Source organism: Pararge aegeria, chromosome 6, assembly GCF_905163445.1.
Source record: "Pararge aegeria chromosome 6, ilParAegt1.1, whole genome shotgun sequence".
NCBI classification, from domain to species: Eukaryota; Metazoa; Arthropoda; class Insecta; order Lepidoptera; family Nymphalidae; genus Pararge; species Pararge aegeria.
Window position 1 is genome coordinate 14008688 of NC_053185.1, and position 24297 is coordinate 14032984.

General features: G+C 35.8%; 1 protein-coding gene across 2 annotated transcripts; it reads left to right on the forward strand.

The window, feature by feature from the left end:
• The first annotated feature begins 204 nt into the window (after positions 1-204).
• On the forward strand, positions 205-23485 carry LOC120624356 (TBC1 domain family member 9). Of its 2 annotated transcripts, none has more exons than XM_039890843.1 (19): positions 205-380; positions 485-651; positions 2495-2662; positions 2851-2941; positions 3442-3705; positions 4484-4748; positions 8809-9011; positions 9699-9831; positions 11012-11291; positions 12081-12274; positions 13272-13466; positions 14158-14307; positions 15008-15196; positions 15944-16123; positions 16611-16819; positions 17791-17900; positions 19572-19769; positions 21136-21242; positions 22877-23485. In XM_039890843.1, the coding sequence occupies exons 1-19, from the start codon at positions 337-339 to the stop codon at positions 23105-23107; spliced, it is 3378 nt and encodes a 1125-aa protein (XP_039746777.1). In that variant the 5' UTR covers positions 205-336; the 3' UTR covers positions 23108-23485. The 2 variants fall into 2 exon arrangements, with proteins under 2 accessions (XP_039746777.1, XP_039746778.1); XM_039890844.1 differs by having other exon boundaries at positions 9711-9831.
• The last annotated feature ends 812 nt before the right edge of the window (positions 23486-24297 follow it).

The window sequence follows — 24297 nt, forward strand, 5'->3', positions numbered from 1 at the left end:
TTTAAATAAGTTAAGCAATCTAGCAGTTGTTGCATTTTCTAGTAAAATGTCGACATTGAAATCGCCACATACAATTACTTTCATTCAGATACTGGACTTATACATGATTATAATATACATATTTCGTTTAACTACACTGTATTGATATTAACTTAGAACTGTCAATCAGCTGTCAATTGTCATTCATTTGTCAAGTGTGGTGGATTGGTCGATCACTGCCCAATACGTTTTAATGTTTATTTCATGTTTCTTAAAATTCCGTGACGATGAGACGTGATTAAGTAAGCCAGCTATGTGTAGCTATGTTACATATTAGTCTGTTTACTAACATTTAAAATGTGGGTGAAACCTCAAGAAGTATTTCTGAAGACCCCTTTGTGGTAACAAAAATTGTTTATTATACTTTTGCTTATCTCTTGTGCATTGTAATTGCTTTGTATTTATTTAGTGTGGTTCGATTTCTAATACATAGTATTGTCAATAGGGATAGTGACGAAACGACGTTGTATTTCGTTCTTCAAAGGCGGAAAGGACATGGAAAATCGAAAGGTCTTTCGTCGTTACTTGTGGGTACATTGGATAGCGTACGTGATACCAAACCAGCGCCTTACCGGATTTTGCATCAGACACCAAATTCCGAAATATACTATGGTACATTTTGTTATTTAAATTTTTTTATGTTTACATGTAGAGAGTTAGTGTTTTAATCTGCTTGAAGAAGCAGCTATGTAAGATTTAAAGTAGCAGTGCCAAATTAAATGATACCGAACGAATGTAATTGCGACACTCTAGTTTGCGAACAAGTATAGATTGCTATAGAAACAAATCCAATTTTTAGCTGGAAATCGTTTAGCCTCCTCAAGGCATACATGTGATTTGATAGATCATATGAGTTTGCTAAAGTATTATATCAGTGTGTGGTGTTTTACCACAGTATGGGAATTTAAATACTCATCCAACTAATCCCAGGTTTGAGATCAGGTTGTACATGACTTGTATTTAATCTACACATCCTGTGTATTATTTATATAGACCAGCTTAACAAATAATTAAAATGTTTACCAACCAACATAAGAATACAAAATTTCTGTATCTCGATCAATATTAAAATCATACTGAGTGTGGAATAGTTATATGTTTGTGCCATAAAGCCTGCATGTTTGAAACCATTTACATTGGTTGTTAAAAAATGCATTGTAAAGTAAATTAGTGATTTTAACGGGTCAATACATGCTGTCTTAATTGACTAGACATTCTAGACACTAGCTAGGTTGTGAAAAGTACATGCCGAGTAGCAACTGAGATATCTACGAATGAAAATGCACCCTTATAGTAATTAAAACTATAAATCTAGTACATATATTATGAATATAAATTTTTGTATATCTATTCTATACTAAACCAGTTGCTAATACACTAATCAACTTGTACATGACTCATAGATTTCACCTCTGACTGCAACCAATTAGGTTAAACAAGAGTACAACTGTATTATACCATCATAGGTGATTGACATTCCCATCTGTATCTGAAACATAATAGACTTAACATTTACTTAATAATATTATAAACATTTCTATTATATAAATAACAAACACTACAGTCCTTTACTTTTCTTTAATTATGTAGAGTAGCATTTGACTGTATTTGCAACTTATGTTGTTATGTGTGTATTGTAAGTGATGATGCAGTCTAAGACTTGGGGTGCTTGCCTAGATACCTAATCACTCTTGATTTAGAGATACCTATATTATAGGTATTGAGGAAGATGGTAGCGGGAAGAGTATTACTAATCTATGTTGTGAAGCATTCATACAAGTATCTTGTTAATGTTGCACAATATTATAATAATGGCTTAAGAATGCTTACTGTTGGGTGATAATTCGGTTTTACAAATCGGTTATTTTTGTCAAGAAATACTTTTTTGGATTCCGTCAATTTAACTATTAGTACTTTTAAATGGTGCAAAACGAAGTTTGTAGTCAGTATCACTCAGTTACAAAAAAAACCCAATTTTGTTAATTAATATTTATTTAAACATAATTTAATAATTTAACAAGATTTTAGCTCTTTTAATTTTTATCATCTTTCTAATCCTTTGTTTGTTATGTGCTGCTATTATGATGATGCTTTGATTATTCAATTATGATGTGATAAAAAAAGGATTTTCTTACCATGCATTTGAGTGGCTTATATAAATAAAATATGTGAAAACAATTGTGACAAACTACTTTATTTGTGAAGAGTTTCTATGCTTATGCAAGCAAGCTACAGGAAAATACTTAATTTCCTCAAAATCTTAGGATTTTTTATAAAACTGTCCATTTACCAGCATTTTATTTCCTTGATAGAGGATTTTGGTAAAATTGAATCTTAACAGATACCTATTTCATTATACCTTTGTATACGTCATATGTCAAGCCAATCTGTCCCATGGTTTTTTAGCTATGTGTTCATAGATTAATATTAATAGAACTATCTTATTTTTATGTAGTGATAGCAACAGCGCTAACTGAGCAAGAGATCCGTCAGGACTGGCAATGGCTATTTGAAAATGTGAGTCCTACATTACACTCTTTTGACACTGAGGAGGAGATAACAGAATTTGTCTGCTGTAAGATCAACTCTATAATTGCTACAGAACAAGAAAATTTAACTGAAGGTAAGCACTATGAAAATACATATACAGTCCATTTTTTCTAACAATGCAACTTATTTGCAAACTTTGTTTTAAAAATAAATAAAAACAAGTGTGTTGAAATAAATGAAAAACTTTTTAATTTTATGCAGATTTTAGATATGAATGTATGTGTATATTATTGTCTAAAATTTTATTTTTTTAATTTACAGATGAAGACACATATAAAAATGTTGACTACGATTTTCATCAGCGATTTTCAATGCCAAAAGATGAAAAGTTGGTGTGCTATTATTCATGCAGGTCAGTGTAAAAACAGGTTCTTTTGTTAACAGATTATCAACACACAGTGTGCTAGGAAACCCAAAACTATGTATTGCAACATAATAATGTCTTATCAATGAACATACAATGAAAGTGGCATAATATACGCAGTGCCATATTTTTCGTACTATAATGGTGAGCCAGTTGATCTTTCCAATATGTACTATTTATTGGTAAAAAATAATAAACAAAGAATTAACAAAATTAAATTAATAGTTTGGTGTTTATGCAGCATCCTATATCGAGTATAAGCGGCGCGGTGCGACGTCGGTATCAATTGCTGTCGTTTCATGTAGCCGAAAATAAACATCAAATATTTTTTATTTATAACTCAAGAAAATAGTTTAATTTAATATAGTACAGTTGTCTGAAAATAACAGAAGAAAACATACATTTTATTAATTTTTACATTTGAAATTGGAAAGTTAACTGTTTTTAAATTCTTCCTTGCTTACAGTATTGTAATATGTTTGTTTCAGTTACTGGAAAGGCAAAATGCCTCGTCAGGGTTGGATGTACCTTTCCGTCCACTATATGTGTTTCTACTCCTACATATTTGGGCGCAAAACCGCCATAAAGATCCGATGGGCTGATGTTACCGAACTAGCAAAAAGCAACAGCCTTCTGTTCCCGGATTCAATAAAAATTGTGACAAGGGATGGAGAGCATTATTTCACTATGTTCCTGAAGAAGAATGAGACTTTCGCTCTTATGCAACAGCTTGCCAACATTGCAATGAAAGAGTATGTTATTTTTTATTGTGTATATATATATATACACAATATATATATATATATAGTTATTTATATAAGCAAGACAATTAATAGTTCATTTGTATTCAATTAACTGTAATACACGAAAACCAGAAAACTATATGGCATAATCTATAATTTTATTATTCACGCAATTCTGCAAACATCCAAAAATCGCTATTGTAAGAAAGGTACCTACCTTTTTACGAGTGATTCAAAGTGCATAATTGCACGTGACAATGTATAGTGTGGGTACAACGAACTGCTTCGTGGAACGTACTTCAAATATTTAAGTAAAAAATAAAACATTGTTGCTCATAAATTAATTTTTAAAACTTAATTTTGGAGACCTTATAGTTCACTAACAATTTTCACTTCATTTTTAAATTGAAGCCCCGTAATCCCAAAGGGAGTGTTTACGTGGAATTTTAATTTTTTTTGGATTTTTTTTTATTTAATATAGTTTGAGGTAAAAAAAAAAAAATTGTATGTTGCGTAGTTGACATCTGTTGTTCATGCTCCGGTATATTACATCACATACGTACATCTTTTATTATACGTACATACGTACATCTTTTATTATCTTAAAATAACCTCTGACAGTACATCTTACAACGTCTGACATCTTGAGTGACCATTCAATGCTACCAACGTATAACAACAAAAAAATAAAAACTACCAATTACTATTATACACATATATATCCTTATTAGGTTGATTGATGATGATTGGTTGATGATGAAGATAAAACTATTTTATTCTGTTTAAGGTTAATCGACGACAAATCTGGCACATTCAACATAGACAAAGACCTACTAACAAAACTAAGCAAGAATGTCCAAAAGAAGCCATCCTTCCTTAAAAGAGATTTGGATGCTAGAAAACAATCTAATTTATACACGCTCAGATTTCGCTTGCCCCACTCTGAGAAACTCGATGGAACTGAAGAATGTACTTTATGGACGCCGTATAATAAGAAACATAACTGGGGAAGGCTTTACTTGTCACAGAATTTCATCTGTTTCGATAGTCGCGTATGTATTATCAATCAATCCTACCCTACTAATGTATGCTAATTTTATCCAAGTGGAGCCTAATTTTGTATTTGACATTCCGATATCGCGTACTCTCATCTTATATTTATTGACGGACGATTGGCGCAGTGGGCAGCGACCCTGCTTTCTGAGCCCAAGGCCGTGGGTTCGATTCCCACGACTGGAAAATGTTTGTGTGATGGACATGAATGTTTTTCAGTGTCTGGGTGTTTTTATGTATATTACAAGTGTTTATATATATTATTCATAAATATATTCATTAATCTTAGTACTCATAACCCAAGCTACGCTTACTTTGGGGCTAGATGGCGATCTGTGTATTGTCGTAGTAAATTTATTGTTATTTATACTCTTATACTTATATATTAAGCTGAGGAGTTTGTTTGTTTACTTGAACACGATGATCTCAGGTATTACTGGTCCAATTTGATAAATATCTAGGCTATATATCATCACGCTAAGACCAATACGAATATTTCAAAATCGGGGTGTTTTTTCCTTGAGAGCTTCCGCTACGTTCGCTGCGTAAAGTTTCGATAAAATCATGGATCACAAAGTAGGTCAGTTAAAAATTTAAAAAAAAAAGTCAGCGACAGCATATCTCAATCTTTTAAGGTTGACCTATACGCGGACAAAGACGCGAGGGACTGCTAGTTATCTATAAACATAGAACTAAGAAATTAAGATTCAATTAATCTTTCAGCTAGCTATACGATAGTACATTTATAACAAAAATAAACAAAGGCCAGGATTGTGGACTAAAGCCGAAACCCTTGTAATTCTGGGGGGAAATCCGCTCTCTAGTGGGCCGGCTATTGGTTGATAATGCTTATGACAAAATTTATTGGTGGTGATTACTCTGACTGAGAAATTAAATTGTCAATTTTCAAATTGTTACCTGACATAAATACATTATATATGAGATTACCTTACTCGTGTTGTACATTACATGAAGTGATTGCGACAATGTATTAAGACCATACGTAATTTAATGTTTCTATTTAGTGTCACATTAAAGATAATGTACATGACGACATTATGCCGACAAGCTCCAGCCCGTATTTCACACTATATATTGCATTTAAAAAAAAAAATAGGTAACATTGAGAACAATTGCATTTTTGGCCTAATGGTAGGCATGTTTAACTACACGAGGTCCCGAGTTAGATTGCCTGGTCGAGTTTAGACTAACTATAGTCGTAAAAATTTAATAGGCCCGTTTTGACATTTGTGCAAGACCATAGAATATAACTTGGAACAAAACTGAAAGAAACAATAAAATAAAAATCAATTACATACAGTGTTTTAAAAAATACGTAAATTTTTTTGGGACGTTAAATAATATGAAAGAATATATTGCGAGTATTCTTTTTGCGCTTACTTTATAGTAGCATGCAATTTATAATTGATGCGAAACGTACGAAAACAGTTACGTTCTCAGTCTTTTTTTTTTTTATTCTAGAGTTGTAACCATTTTTTTACTGAATATCGAAAGCCGCCGCGCTTGGTTCTCAAAGCCGCAAATAAAATTTTGAATTGACGACACTGGGTTCTAAATAATGAGTCTGAGTTGATGTATCTGACCAAGCGGCACATGACTGAAGCGTCCCCGCGCGCACTGCGCAGTTTTTCGTTCCCCATCTTGTAAAGTTGACTGTGCGCTCGTTTGAGTTTGATAGGTATATACTGTTTACTATTACTTGTGTTCTACTTTGGATATTGATTTAAACATAGTGATTTGACTCGATTTTTGTGTTTGTTGTTATATAGTACGAAATCTGTTTCAACATGTTGAAAAGTGGACGTATAATCATCAGCCAGTCACGCGAATTGGTTGTGAAGTTAAAGGAATACTTTGAACGAACGAACACTTTACAAAACATAATCATATCAATCAAGTACTGATACAAACTTGAATTGATTTATCGTGAGTATCGAGTACCGAGTCTTATGGTTCCATAACTAGTTACGTCGCGATGACAAATGTCAAAACGGGCCTATTACTTTTTTTACGACTATAGGTATTGTAACGGACTTAGTTCCTACAGTCCTTAGTTCCTACAGTCCTTAGTTCCTTAGTTTAAACTAGATGGCGCCACTCGTTCTTTGTCTCGCGCTATCGTTGTGTTCAACTCAACATAGTGTGAAGTAAATTTAACTCGTGCGTCATGTAACACAATGTGACTGTGTACGTTTTAACGGACCTATCACCATATATTGGTTGCTGCCTCTGAAAGTTTTTTTTGTACAAGCAATAAGTACTACTGAATAGATTAACATTCATTGTAACTGTTAAATAGTTTACGTTTTGGCAGGCGGACCCCCCTTGTCGTGAACGGACCGTTAACAGAGATAAACAAGTACTAATATACTGTGTTATTACCCACTGGTTTACGTTTTTCCTTTGACATTTGCTGTTACCTACCTACCCACGACTACAGTATTTAATTTTTTGGTAAAAATTCTGAGTCGGCCAGCCGGAAATAATGGTGTCTGCCACCGTGATTCATTTGATATAGTAAAAGTCGTTAACCCACCAATCCGCATTGAGGCAGCGTTGTGAGTATACGGTCTAGAACCCTATCTACTATAAGAGGAAGCCTGTACCCAGAAGCAGAACAGTGGGAATATTCGACAGTAGAAGTTTTCATAACAAAGTTGTATCAAGAATCTTATTAATTTTTTTATTATTTATTTACTGAAGAAAATGGTCCCTTAAAAAATGGTAGTCTACAAGCTACAAGAATAAATAAGAAATAAAGGTTGATTTACCCCAAACATCCTGTTATATTTATCATGCATATATGGCTTCACTTTTTAATATTAATATACAGATAATTGCTTTTTGTTTATTTGTAACAGAGTGTAGATTGTTTTCCATATTATCACACAGTTGTCGAACAGTGTAAGTCATACCTATTAATTTAGCTATTATCAATATTATGTGTACTACAATGACTCATTATGTAGAACAGATTGCAAATATCACATAATTTATAGCCTTACGTGCACTGACTGGGTTTCTGCTTTCCTTCATCATCATCATCATCCGAAGCCTTTTAACGTCCCAGCTGGGCACATGCATCGTCAGAGAATAGAATAGACGTTTTTAGAGCATAGACCCACCACGTTGATCCCATGCGGGTTGGTGGGCTCCAACGACTATTAGAACAAGCAAGTGATAATAATCTGGAATATAAATTTCCTTACTCCGGTCTGGTACTGAAGATTCTTTGACAGAAAATACACAATAACATTATTTTTAGCCCAAACCGAGACTCGTGATCTCGTGATCCGTAGTTGGAAATGCTAACGACTAGACCAACGAGGCAGTTATAAAGTTTCTTGCAATACTTACAATAATGAAGCGACGGGATCGGAAGAGGCGGGATAGTGTCAACTGTATTTTTATCTACCATTACCACACGGCAAAAAATCTTATCATATTCCAACCAAAACATTGTCTCGTATTCACTTAACAATAACAGTAATTATAAATTCAATATAGTCTATATTATTGTCAGTGGCGTGCATAGAGGGTAGGCACAGGGTATGCAGATGATGGGAAATTGAGAAAATCTTCAGTAAGAGTTATAAATACTTAAGGGTAGGCTTTTTGTAACTCTTACAATGCCTATCCTTGAGTATTTATAACTCGTACTGAAGGTTTTCTTCATTTTATATCATCTGCATACCCTGTGCAGAGACTCTATGCACACCACTGATTATTGTACTAGTCAATCCCTTCCATTTGATACCTATATTTAGGAAGTTTTGATTAAAAAATGAACTGAATGAACTTTTGGCAGCCAAGCCATTTTGTGATGGGCCTAATTTCAACAAATATAGATAAGTCCTCTCCTCACTTATTTAACTTTCGAAAAAAAACACAAAATCAACATCCGTTCAACCGTTTGGAAGCTACGAGGCCACAGACAGACACGTGTAAATTATAACACCCGTTGATTAATAAGAGTTTCAGCATACTTAAAGCTGTTAATTGATTCCCTTAAAAGTTAAATAATAAAACTCTTTCTAGGTCTCGCATCTTGTACGTTTAACGATACCGCTCCGTAACGTTTATCAAGTGGAGCGGGCGGATTCTGGGGGCACGGGCAGTTCGGTGGACTCCGGCAGTATCCTGATCACAACGGCACATCACACCAGCTTCTTGTTCGGGAATATATCCGATCGGGACTTTCTCTGCTACAAGATATCCGAGCTGTTGGCGAAGCTACCAAAGTAAGCTTTTCTGTTTTCTGTCAATCAAATTAAACTGTTTTATTTTCGATTTCATCTCTAGAACCTTATGTTAATTAACTATATATTAATTATACGAAAAATGTTAAAGTTTAATTGCATGGCTACTAAAATATCAAAAGCATGATAATTTTCTTTTTAATTTGCAGTGGCCACGTTTAAAATATTCACATTGAGCAAAAAATCATGGCATGCCAAAAAATTAACATCTGTAATTTGCATGCATGCATGCATAATACAAAAATAGTGATTTTAAAATGAATTTGTGTTTTATTCGCCATCATTACCTATATTGTGTAGTGACTATATAGTGACTTAACTTCTTACTACGGTAAACATTGAGATTATCGGCACGCAAGTATAGACGCGCCGGCGTCGCAGCGAGGGGGGGTGGGGGGGGGCATATATTTAATACCAAGTGGTACAGCCAAGATGATTCACTATAAACTTATTACACACGATAGAACTTTTTAAACAGATTTGAGATAAAATATCAAAATATAAGCCTAATACTCTTTCATATTATTATTCTTTTCAGTAGAGTTTCTACATCTTAACCTGCCTGCAACTAACGGACTTCTATTAACGTTCACTGGATTGGCTACTAACGATTTTGGGAATATTCATGTGTTTCAAATGTATTTTGCTAATAGTTTTCTTGAACAACAGTGATGTGTACAGGGAGAAGTCGTCGAAGGCACTGAACCGGCCCGAGGAAGGGGAGTGGACCCCTCAGCCGCCACTTATGACCTTGTTCAAGACGCACCAAACATCGTCCATAAGGCAGATACAACAAAAGAAGGTAAGTTCCAGCCTTCTCTTGGTCGTGTTTTAATTTAATCGTATATATACATTTGACGGCCGACTGGCGCAGTGGCCAGCGACCATGCTTTACTTTTATAACCGGAAAATGTTTTTGTGATGAGCAGGATTGTTTTTCAGTGTCTGGATGTTTATCTGTATTTTTATAAGTATTTAGGTATATCTATATATATATAGAAGAAAGTTGTGTTAGTTACACCATTTATAACACAAGAACGGCTGGACCAAGTTTTATGATATTAAATTTTTTGGATTCCTCTTAGACTGAAATAGGATAATAAGTATTAAAATATAACATTCATAAAAAAAATGATCCGCTGTACGAAGTTCGCCGGGACAACTAGTTATTCATAAAATTATTCATAAGTCATTTCAGTATCCATAACAAGCTACGCTAACTTTGGGGCTAGATGGCGTTGTGTGTATTCTCGTAGTATATTTATTTATTTTATATACCTAGCCTAGCTAGATAGACTATAGAAGTCCACTGCTGGACAAAATGCCTCTTCTAACGGAAGGGTTAGTCCATTATCCCCACGCTGGGCAGGCGGATTGGTGATCGCAGATGGCACTAGTCGCACAGAGGAGGACGCTGGTGCCCGTTTTCCATTATACTGCCTTAGTCGCGCACGACACGCGTAGGAAGAAAAGGGGTGGTGACAACTGTATTCCGATTTACCTTCACCACATGGTACAATAATCGGTTAATGTTGTTATTATTTTAAACATAGGTTCACCTTATGGCAATCAGAAGTAGTAGCTTATAGCGAAAGAATTATGTCCAGAGGTGGATGAATAATGAACTTAAAATTGTAGCTTCGTTTTTCCAATCCAAGTTAAACGTCACATTACCTTACAAGAGATTTCAAACTTTATATTGTCAATGTTTGAAATCTCTTGTCCTTTATAAGCAAGCGAGCTCTTTATAGTGAATGTTTATAAAGAACTCGCTGTTGCTGTTATTATTTTGTTATAACAATCCCACGGGCATCCCAGGATAAAAGTATCCACTTTCTATCTATTTAGTGCTAAGATTAGTGAAATGGTTCAGTAAAATTATAGTCAAAATTAAAACTGTTTAATCGTTCATGTAACCCTTAATATTATAATAGGATTAACGGACACACATTCGCATTTATGTTTTCATATTGAATTTATAGGAAAAGCAATGGGAAGACCATATGGCCGAAGTGGGTCGAGGTGTAAGCATGTACAGAACAACTGAAGGAAGTGAACTGGTCGTTAACGGCATTCCGGAATGCCTTCGGGGCGAACTTTGGGGTGTTTTCTCAGGATCTATACTCCAAAAAGCTCAGAACAAAGGGTTGTATGAGAAATTAGTAAATGACGCATTGTCCTCGAAGAACCAAGCAAACGACGAAATTGAGAGGGACCTGCACCGATCACTGCCGGAACATCCCGCCTTTCAGAATGATGTTGGTACGTTAAAATTAATATCATGAAATATCACACTAAGAATATGTAAACTACATAAATTAATTGATTATTTCGGTACCATGCTGCGTAGGTATATTGAGTTAATTTGTGGGTAACTTAAATTTAACTTATCACATTAACGATCTGAATTCTAAATCCTTTTACATGAAAACAAACAGGTGATTTGCTTTTGTTCCTATTAAATTATCGACCCGATTCTTTTATCGATAATTTCAAGAGTAACCTCTATTTAAACATAGAATTCCGATAGCTTTCTATCAGAAATAATAGCTGGGTTAGTTAAGTTACTAAATAATTGGTTGATTTGCATTTGTAAACCCCCGACGCAAAAACGACGGGGTTTATAAGTTTAACGCTTCTGTATGCGCGCGCGTGTGTGTGTGTGTGTGTGTGCGTGCGTGTTGGTGTGTGTGTGTGTGTGTAAATTAATCTGTCTGTCTGTGGCATGCGAACAGACGAACCTTTTTTGTTTGAAGGGTGGATGATGAAAATATGCCCAAGATGGCCGCTGCCACAAAATGCCGGGTTAAATATTTTTCTCTACTCCCCAAATATGGGTATCAAATTAAAGGCCTTGACTAGTACAATACTGTACACTTAGTTAAAGGAGAATGAGGAATATACCTATATAAAATGTATACCGGTGTTGTAGTTTTTTTTGAACTTTATTTATTTTATTGGTAAATTGTCTCCTTAGAATAACACTAAATAATATGCAGTTACATTAATTAAATCAACTTATTATCAAGGGTTTTCTCATCTTCTGTGTAGGTATATCGGCTCTACGCCGAGCCCTTTGCGCGTACGCTCTGAAGAATCCCACAATCGGTTACTGCCAAGCGATGAACATAGTTGCTTCAGTGTTGCTGATATACTGCCCCGAGGAACAAGCTTTTTGGTTGTTAGCAACTATTTGTGAAACATTGCTCCCGGATTATTATAACACCAGGGTCGTTGGTGCTTTGGTAAGACTTTTTTGTTATAATAAAGTACGCTACAGACAGCAGAGATTTGTAGGCAAATTAAAAAGTAAAGAGAGAAATAAAGTATCTTAATAATAATAAAAAAAAAATGTGTGAGTCGTCATAAGACGCCTGGCAGATGTGAAACACAGAAATTTACATGCATAATGTGTGCGTAATAGTTATATGCATAAAATAACAGATTAAGCTAGGAATCAGATATGGCATAATGAAAAGATAAAGCATTACAAATTAGTTCTATAAAATAATGGCTATTTATTTTATAAACACTACAAACCACAAAAACTAAACACTATCTATACTATAGGTATGCGAGCTCAGTATTGCGCACAGCCACTTGCGCATGGCATTGCAGCGCCACGTCTAACACGCTATTACCTATAGACTACGTATAATACATATATTCTATCATACAGCGTGGCGATGCGACGCCACGGCCTGTGTCGCCACGCCAAAAATCAGGTTTACCCTCCGCCAATAGATGTTTCACGCCTTGCACCTAAGATGCCACCCAGCGCTTCCGCAAATTTAACTCAACTCAATGATCAACTAGCAGAAATGCCAGGATAACGCTTGTCATGTGAGGCACAATCAAGTAAATGGTTCAAGCTCAGAATTACGCTACATTGCCAAGAATGCAGCGCTGATTTTCAGCTGGAACCTCAAGCCAGTTGACGCCAAGGAAATATAATGGCCATCTATAAAACTAGACACACAAAAAAATAAGAAAACAAAACGCAAAATAAAAATAAATAAAGAAGTACAACTTGCAACATATTATATAATTAATATTATATAAAAGCCCAAGCTAGTATAATAACCATGCAATATGATACATATAAATACAAACATATATGCAAAACGTTTAAGGATTAATTGAAAAGTCAATTTTGAGGATCGAAAACTTTAACAAATTCATATATTTATTTCTCTGCATTTGCGTAAACTGAATTGAACGTCACTTTAATTCAATCCGCAGGTTGATCAGGGAGTTTTAGACGAGCTGACTAAAACTCATTTGCCAGAACTACACGCCAAGTTGGACGAACTTGGCATAATGAAAATGATCTCATTATCCTGGTTCCTTACGCTCTTCATAAGCGTAATGCCTTACGAGTGCGCTGTGAATGTTATGGATTGCTTTTTTTATGATGGCGCCAAGGTCATTTTTCAGGTAAATTTAATTACTATTTTTAGAATGTGAACTAAGCTTAATTTGCTACGGAAAAAGCAGGAGAATCTGTAAGGTGTCTTTCATAATTTCTTCAATCTTTCTATCCACACCAAACGGAAATCTTCTGCGCACTTTTCGCTCCGACATCCGGCATCCTCAGGAGATGTTGCCTTTACAATATTTAAATCCAATCGGATCTGAAACATGGTAGCTTACTATGGGCTTCATTACTTCTTATGAGGCCCATAGTAAGCTACCATGATGGCTCAGAGCCACTCAGCGGATTATGGAAGGAGCTATGTTAGAAGATTTCCTACGTGACCAAATCAGAAATGAGGGACGTATATTAACGAGTCGCGAATCTGAAGTGGCAATGGGCGGGTACATAGCTCAGAGAACCGATGGAAGTTGGGGTCCCAAGGTGCTTAAATGGTGACTCGCATCATAAAACAGCGTTATTCGGCCCCCGCGAGATGTACAGACGAGATAAAATGAGTCGCTGGGGGCCGCTGAAAACAAGTGGCCCAGGAAATCCCTACAAAAGACCCATTTCCAGCAGTCGGGTGTTGTGTTGATGATGAAAGCAAATCCATGATAAGAAATAATAAACATCCGACCATTTTTGTATGCATAAAATACAACCAAGGGTTCGTAAAATGTATTTCCTTGAATTTCATTTCTTTTTGAATAGGTGACCTTGACAATTTTGGATATAAATCGTGAGGTATTACTGAACTGTGCGGAGGATGGACAGGCGATGCAAGTGTTGAACGATTACCTCGCTGGCATTTATAACGACGAGGCAATGGCTTTGTCGACAGAACCGAGGACTGCGGATAAGGTAAGATTTTTTAGTAATTGAATTATTTTCCTCGACACGTCAAAATATAGATTATTTTTGTAGTAAAACAAAGAAAACATCTTTAAAACTCTTTTCAGCGATCAACTCTTCTAAAACGCTTAATAGTCAACTTTATCGTATTTTGATGACCTCCCTGGTGTAGCTGTGGTTTCAGGTGGGAGGTCCCGGCATTTGGGAATTTATAATTTTCTCTAATCAGCACTGTTGGGACGATTCGGCCGTGGCTATTTACTATCTTATCGACAAAGACATGTGCGTCGCTTAGAAACCGATTAGGGGAATGAGTTTAATATAACTGCCATTCCCCTAAAATGTTAGCCCGTTACCTGCATCATACCAGCAGGTGAGATTGCAGTCATGGGCTAACTTGTAGTAGAATAAAAAAAAATTTTTGAAGGGGCTTCGAACAGTGGCGTGCATAGAGGGTATGCAGATGATATAAAATAAAAAAATCTCCAGTATGAGTTATAAATACTAAAGGGTAGAAGTTTAATAACTCTTACAATGTCTATCCTTAAGTTTTTTATAACTCGTACTGCAGAATTTCTGCATTTTATGTCATCTGCATACCCTGTGCATACCACAGGGTATAAAATGTACGCCACTGGTTTCGAAGTTTTGTAAGCGTTTCTGTCTGATGGTTAATTTTGAAAGTTTTAAATACTGAATATACTTTCAGACGATAAAAATCCAAGAGCTAGTGTACCAATCTTACCGTTCGTACGGCGGTACCGTCAGTAGCGAGTGCATTGAACACTTACGATTGAAGCATCGACTACGCGTTGTTCGACAGTTGGAAGACAGCCTCGAGAAGAATACGCTGCGCGCTTTACAGCAGGATAAACTTTTGGATGCTAACGAATTGCAGGTAATATTAGGTTCTATATTAGTCGCATTACGTATTTCTCGAGCTTTCTAGCTCAGTTATCTTATAAGTGGGAGATTCCGGTTTGTATCCTTGGCAGGGTAACTTGGGAATTTATGATTTCTTTTTTAATCCGGACTTTGGCCGTGGGTAGTTACCACCATGAATGTGTGCCACCACCACCACCATGATGAAGATGTGCTTAGAAACCGATTAGGTGTGTGGGATTAATATAACTGCAGTATCCCTAACCATCTCAGACTTTATTATAACTTACCACTTTATGAGATTTTCTGAAGAAATGTATATGAGATATATTATTTTGTGTAGAATAGAATAGGTCTTAGGTAGATGTCATTTCAATATCATTTACGAAATTAAAGTTCTCAATTCCACTCTTATCGATGATTTTCTGCGGGGAAGAGGTGGAGACGAAGTGGCGGTAGCAAAGTTGTTAGGACTTCGGCGTCGGCAATCGGGGGGCCGAGTTTGAATATCAGCACGCACCACTAACTTTTCTAAGTTATATGCGTTTTACGTAATTAAAATATCACTTGCTTCAACGGTGAAGGAAAGCATCTTGAGGAAACCTGCATACCAGAGAACACGATGGAGACATCGTGTTCTCAAACGCGTGTGATGTCCACCAATCCGCACTGGGCCAGCGCTGTGGACTACGACCTGGGTCGATATAATGTTGATATGATGAAGCCAAAATTTCTTATTGTAATGTTTGGTATTTTATTCAAGGAACTATTGAGCATAATTCGCGAGGAACTTTTCTGGGCTAAACGCGTGCCGTGCGAGCGCCTGGAAGCGCCCTACGAAGCATATCGACTCGACTACGGGCAATTTAAGACATTGTTCTCGGCTTTATCACCATGGGCGAAAGGGGATTATGCTGATGCGATTACTACTAGGATGTTTAAGGTATGTGTAAAATAATCACGAAAGATACTTTATTTGTTCATAGATTCATTTTATTACAATCCAAAGCCTAACATTGGGCCATTGGTAAAATGCACAGTGACCGTGTTTTCTGAGTCCAAGGCTTTGGGTTAGATTGACAAATGACAAACATTTTCCTGTTGTGGGAATCGAACCCATGGCCTTGGACTCAGAAAGCAGGGTCGCTGCCTACTGCGCCAGTCGGCCGTCAGAAAGTAAATATAGAATATAGTAATCATACTTACATTGTTAGATAATAATTCTTTAGCCTATTTGAATAGAGAAATATTTGACTTGACTTTGATTTAATGTTCTCAATGGCGTGTGAAGTCTATCTCTCTTGGCTATAGTACACTTTACTCTAAACCCTTTTCATTCTGGTGGGAGACCCGTGCCCTGTAGAGGTCTGGTAACGGGTTGATAATATCGACGCATACGAGCAGAAATTACTGAGAGAGCTATATTCCAGCTGATGGACCACGACGATGACGGGCTAGTCAGCGCTCGGGGCCTGAGCGTGGCAGTGGGGCTGAGCACGAGAGCGGATGCTCAGCGGAGACTGAGGGCGCTCTACTGTGCGCACGCGCCGCCACTGCTTTCTCCAATAGAGCTCCGACCCACTCACTTCACCGAAACTGGAGAAGAGCTGGCCACTGATGCAATCACCTTTTTTGATAGGTTAGTTGAGTTTTACTAGCTCTAAGGCTGCCTTTTCAAACTCAAAATTCATTTATTTCAAGTTGGCCTAATATAAGCACTTTTGAAACGTCAAGTCTGTCTGTTTGTAGTGACTCTACCGCCAGTTCGGAAGGCAGATTCTACCGAGAACAAGCCGGCAAGAAACTCAGCAGTTGCTCTTTTCCAACAACAACAATTTACATTTTACATATTAACACATCACACCGCCACATCTCTCGATAGATTATCCCCAACTAATAAGTACCATACTATTGCTTTTTTTGTTTAAAAGGTTAATAATTCGGGAGTATTCTTAGTTAAGAACACCCCCGAATTATTTACCTCATAACATTACTCATAACACGATTCCTCATAACCTCATAACACGAGTTTCATATTATGTTTCATGAAAATCGTCACAAAATGGCAGCTAATATTTTTTTTCACAACTCTCTCAATAAGGGTATCAAATGAAAGGGCTTGACTTGTAAAATACTATACACTATGACCACAGAATTAAGAACATACGAAAACCGTGTACACGACTAATATTGAAGCATCAACTTAAGAGTTGTTTCTCGAGCAGACGGTTAATTACTTCATACCATATACCGTATTTTATTTATATATATTTTTATATTATTAAATGGGAAAATGAGAAAATGTTTATGAGCTAGCAAAATTCCGCGGGTTTAAAGTGAGACGAGCGCGGGGCGTTTTCACTGTTTTTGGTCACGATGCACTGCATACAATATAAGCCGAATGAATATTCTGTATTTTCTTAATTCTGTCACTATGACAAGTTTTAAATACAAGATGGCCGCCACCAGAAAATAAGGAATTAATTTTTTTTTACAACTCCCTCAAATTAAAAGGCTTAACGAGTAGAAAATATCAGTATCAAACTTTGATATAATTAGTTTTTTTTAATTGATATTATTAGTTATTTAAATCGTTGTTTTCTATTTCAGTATAGAAAATCCGTCCACACCTGAACCAAATATGCAGCGGTCGATAAGCGTAGTTTGCGGGGACGGAGGTCACATGGACAAATCCTCTGACAGCGCTTATAGCCAATGTCGTAAGTTATCATCGTCACCATCACTAGAAGTCTAATTTACCTTCTATTTATGGATACAAAACTCGTCTCAAAAAGAGATATATACAGAGTTAAATTTTGCATCATCGTCATCTCAGTAATTTTTGATCATCGTCAACTTGGCTCCTCAGTGTGAGAATGAGAGGCGTGAGTATACCACATGCCACTAGAAAAGTACTGTAGACATACTAACGAAACAATCCGGCATTCCGTAGTAGTACTAGAGCTTTTTTTTGACAGAGCTCGTCCGGGGAAGTACTACGTCATGGTTATTTCCTTCGTTAAGCATTGTCGGTTACGGCGCATGAGGCTTAACACCTACGCCACAAGTTGACGGTACACAAGGGACAATTTGTAGGATGTTCTTTGCATGCGGACTGTTAATCTGTTTGAAAAATCATTGTATTTAGCTATTTGAATGTAGGTTTATAATAAATTTACAACACCTATCTGCTCTCGCTCATCTTATCCTAATCCAAAGGTTGCCTGGCAGAGATCGCTACTAAGCGATAAGGCCGCCTTTTGTATTCTACTTCTGTCTTTGTATTTCTATTGTTTTTTTTATTTTCCTAACTTCATAGTGGTGTTTAAATAAAGAGTTAAATTAATAAATAAATAAAAATCGTTATCCGTAAGAGCAAGACATAAATACCATTTCAGACTTTTTTTTAACCTTTTTAATAGTGCGAGATCCGATATAAGAAATTTATACCCTCTTCTGTTATTTATAAGTGATAAGAAATAATACATAGATAATAAACTTATTGACATATCGCGAACAGGTTGCTTAGTCAAATCGCGTGCGGATAGTATTATTTTTTTATTTATTTTTATTAAATTTATTAACTCTACTTCCCTCGTTAGTTATTTAAAAAAAGCGCACAATAGTTGAGAGACATATCCTGAAGAGTTTAAAAAGTTAGGATAGGTTTTATTTCCCCTGTGCCCAACTCCACAGGAGTTGCCATATATATACACTCTTATCAGTTTATTGATGGTATGTTATATGAATAAATAATATAAATATACTACGACAATACAATACAATACACACATCGCCATCTAGCCCAAAAAAAAGCCTTGCTTGTGCTATAGGTACTAAGATGACTGGTGAATATTTTTAGGATTATTATACATTATAAATAAATACTAATAATATAGAGATAAACACCCAGACACTAAAAAGCACACATGTTCATAACACAAACATTTTCGAGTTGTGGGAATAGAACCCACGGCTGTGGACTCAGAAACTAGGGTCGCTGCCCACTGCGCCAGTCGGCCAATCAACCAATCAATCAATGAAAGCTTATTTTAGTATATATACCGGATCTTAGACTATAAGGTGTGCAATACTGTAGTACATTATTTGATCTATGTTTGTAGATTCAGCCAGCGTTTGCAATTTATTGTATGTAGACATTCGTATGTATATACTAACTAGTGTACCCCACCTATTCGTTTTTGTTTTCAGTTTTCCTAATCCAAAGGTTGCCTGGCATAGATCGCTACTTAGCGATAAGGCCGCCTTTTGCATCTGTGTGTTTGTTTTTTTTTCTTGTTTTTCTGTTTTATCTACGACATCACATTAGTGTATAGGTGATTGTTTTTAACTTACCGTTAATTATTACTACAAAAAAAAAACTCATTCAGAATCCTGGCAACCGGCGGATTGCGTGCGAGCTTGTGCGTTGGCTGGTATGCCCTCCCCGGCCGCTTCCACTCCGGGGACTCCCCCACCGCCCCGGTCTGCGCCGCCATTGCCGCGCCCGCACTTTTTGCGGTTGCTCGCCGCACTACACGATCTGACGCAACACTCGACACCGTTGTACGAAGCCGTCGCGAGAGCAGGTATAGCCTTTCATCACCCATTATTTATAAATACTATACAACTTGTAAAATAAAACCGAAATAATACTTCAGAGGCTTTAGAGGTACTTTATTTACTGTCTCTGCGACTTATCTGTGAAACCGAAACGCTAATAGTTTTTGAGTAAACCACTGTCATAGTTTTTTACCAAAATAAATCAGATACAGCCCTAACATCACATGCATAAGTAAAATCGGTCGTGTCGCGTAGCGTAGGTACTATGCACGTGACGGTATGTTAACTTCAATAGGGTTGTCATAAACACTTAAAATGTTTTAAATTAGGTGTAAAAAAAAATATGCTTCTTTTGATTTAATATTTTTAAAGGGTGATTCCTTATGAAATATACTTATATACCATTCAACAGTATTTCGTAATTCCTTTACACGTTGTAGATTTATACCTGCATATATACATAAAGCCACAAAATTAAGAAAATACAGAATCCTCATGCAGCCATTATTGTATGCTATGCATTGTGTCCAAAAACAGTGGAAACGCTCCGCGCACGTCTTTCTTTACACCCGCGGAATGTTGCTAGCTCACAAACTTACGAGTACGTTAAGCGAACGGTGAAATAATTACTTTCAACTGCTAAATGGATTGAGTGACTAACTGTTTGTCCGAGATAAACTACTAAATTGGAGTGGTTTTTGATGCTTCAATATAAGTCGTGTACACGGTTTCTGTATGTTCTTAATTCTTTGCATAAAACATATAAAAACACAAAGTATTGACAAATTTCCAGTAGCAAATAGTACTGCCTAACACGACTTTTAAAAATAGCAAGGTATTTAGAGCGAGGAATATCATCTTCTCTTACAGTGAAGCATTCCGAGTGGCTTTGAGAGTTATATTTCACCATACTGAGTTTATTCTCCCTATATCCTACCAGTGATACTTAACAATATTGAACATAGACCTTGAGGTCGACTGTTGAAGAGCGACAGCACATAGATACGGTCATTGTTATGAGTGGACTCAATTGCGCCAGAACCTTAAATACGTTTCCCAACCGACTCTCTGGTTTCCTCATATATTCTCTTAAGAGGATTTTAATCTAAGATTTTCGTAGTTAATCAACATTACTTAAAAATATTTCAATGGGTAAATACCACTGCAACTGGGTCGAAATATCGACAAATCCCATAATATTACCGTGGTAATCAGCCGTTGAAGTATTTTTACCTAAAATACATTCAAATTACTGTATACTGTTTATAACTGAATTACTTTCTGTTTACTGTATACTGTGTGGTTAACTCGAAAGATATCTCAAAACAACGCCGGCGTGTACTCGATCATCTTAAAACTGAATACAAAATAGCATTGTTTAATTCTTCACAGGCACATTACTTCTGCAATTAGGTGAACTGAATCAAAGGCCTGCTATGGATCGTGAGATTTCTCAAGACAGTCTATTTTTGGCTGCCGCAGCCCAACCGATGCCTGAGGTTAGTGAGGGGGCGTCCATAAATTACGTGAGGTGTTTTTGGTAGATTTTCTGTCTCACTCCCACCTGGTGAGATTATTCAACCCAACCCATCCCCCAATCTCACGTAAACGCGTTGGATTGTTATTGTACAAAGACCAATGGACCAAAATAGTATAATTTTTTTTTGTTTCAATGAGAAAAAAAATTATGTGGCAATTTTTCAACGAAAGATTAGATAAGATTTGACTCAACCCCTCCCCCCTTAAACGTCTCAGGTATTTTATGAACGCGCCCTAACATGAATTATGCTTAATCTCTTATATTGATATTAATAACCTTAAAAAAAATGTTATCACCTGCTTGTAAAACGAGTTATAGTAGTGTTATTATTTCGCTGCAGCCTCGGTCATAAATCATTCGAGTGTTTCGCTCTCTCGAGTGTTGGCTCTCACAGGCCCTATGGCACGGCTCCTGTTCATTACTGCAGTCGATGAGTGATATCTGTTTTTTTTGTGTCTTTCCTAACACCAAGTCACACTCATTCATGCTATATGTTGTACTTGCATCTATTGCTTAATTGTCACAGTTTAGATTTGTAATCTAGATTTTGCCTTATTTTAGTAAAACCCTTAAACAAAATAATTTTTAACGCTGTTGGATAACTAATAAATAGATGGGTGATAGAAATAAAAACACGATTAAGTTTTTTTTATTATTAATAAAATTAAAAAATAGCATATTAAATATATAAACAAAAGAACGTATATATAAAAATAAAAATTCAAAATTTAAACTCTATGTCTGACTAAAGTGTTTATACAATTTTAGTTATACGATAACTAGAAATGTATAAACACTTTAGTTTTTAATAATTAGTAAGTTCAGTACCCATTAGTTGCGCTGCATTTTTAATGAATCCAGTATGTTTTACGTCGTTACATTGATGATTCCGTTATCGATAACGACCTTGCGCGCACTCAACTAGCGCACATCCCTAGTCCGATTATGATTTATGACCGAGTCTGCAGCGAAATAATAACACTACTATAGCGATATTCACACTACAGAACTATAAGAAGAAGAAAGTAGTCTGTTTTAAGGAATACTAAAGTTTTTTTGATTATTGACCTATTTGCTGGATTTGACGACCTCCCTAGCGCAACGGTGATCGCTCCGAATTTAAGTTGGAGGTCCCCAGTTCGATTTCCGCCAGGGGCAATTTGGGAATTTATAATTTCTGAATTTTCTCTGGTCTGGTCTGGTGGGAGGCTTTTGTCATGGATAGTTACTACCCTACCGACAAAGACGTGCCGCTAAGCGATTTAGTGTTCCGATGCGATGTCGCGTAGGAACCAATTAGGGATATGACTAACATACTCGGTAACGGGTTAGCCCGCTACCATCTTAGACTGCATCATCACTTACTACCAGGTCAGATTGCAGTCAAGGGCTAACTTGTAGTTCAATTTAAAAAAAAAATATTAATGTTTCTGAACGATAAACTAGTCTCTTATATAAAAAAAATATAAGCAGCAGTTGGTTTTGAAAGTCTTTTTGCAATTATTAGAAAGTTGTTTTTTTTTTATCAACTTCAATTTATTTGTACTAGGATTGCATATTTAATAAGAGGTTTAACACTATGGTCCATTGCAGATCGACCCAAACGGCAACCCAACTGAACCAAGCCAAGAACAAGGGACACCGCCGTCTCCTTCAAAGGAAAACGACCCACCAGAGGAGGGCGTGTGGTCGATAACTCTAGAACAATTCCTAGCTACCATGCTTACTGAGCCATTGTTAGAAGATTACTTCAACAAGCAATTTCCATTAACGTACTCGTTGGAAGCCCTAAGACAAAGAGATCGACTACAGTCTGTTTCATAGCTCAAGATAAACTTGATTTCTTTAGACCTAAGCGATATTCATTATATATAAAGAGTAATTTGACAATAGGAGTACAACTTCAACTATGTACTTAGGAGTTGTGAATGATCCAAATAAATTAAGCGTATAGTCCAACCCTTTTAATGAGCAGCTTCGCATATCAGATGACGTGTAAACTTGGTACGAGCAGCAATTTAATTTAGATCAAAAATTATTATTGTAAAAAAAAAACATTGTTCCAACTGTAAAGATCATCACAGAATTGGTAAGAGTGATATACTTAATCGGAGATAAGGGTAAAAAGGAGACTCCATCGAGCGACGGAGTCTTCTTCACCCGACCTAGTTCCGATAGGTACATTTTCTATGACTTTTTTGTATTGGTCTCGGCTCCCTTGCCATGTATTCACTTCTCATCAGTGAATCCATCCTTTAGGGATAAGCAAAATTGAGTCGTGTAGTGGTCTCAAGTATTGTGACAGTGAGTCAATTTTTAATTTAAGTACCTAAGTTAATTCTTTATATTTGAATTCCTATATATGGACTATTAAGAGAAAAGGGAGGAAATGTTCTGATCACGAGCAATGAATTTAATTATTTTACATGTTAAAATAATATAACAAAAACTTTGTATGTATGTATTAAAATTAACATTCCAAATTCAAACGGATGCATCTTTCAAAGTGAGAAAATTAGGAATTTCTAGTTAAGTTACGTTTTTGCCAGAAAAATGTTAATATAGCAGATAAAATATTATGTTTATTATAAATATATTATAACAACTGTCTTGATAAGTTTAAAGAGTGAGCATTGTTTGTTTTCGTAAGGTAAAGCGACTTCGTATAACAATTAAAAAATTTTTTTTTTGTATCTGATATATTATTTTTATCATAGCCATATTAGAGTAAGTTAATATAATGCTTAATTAATGTTATTCAAACTAACCAAATGATTATTCGTTACTTTTGATTTGCACTATAAATTTTATATTAAAATATGTGTATAGAAACTGAGAGAGAGATAGAGAAAATGTTAAAAAATAAAATTAATAGAGTACAAAAAAATGTTTCGATAATTTTATTAAATTTGCATTAATAATACAATAGAGTATCCTCACTGTAATTTTCTAGAAACGTTTCCAACAACTTGACGATCTTCGTAAAAACTGATTTCTTGATGCATAATGTACAT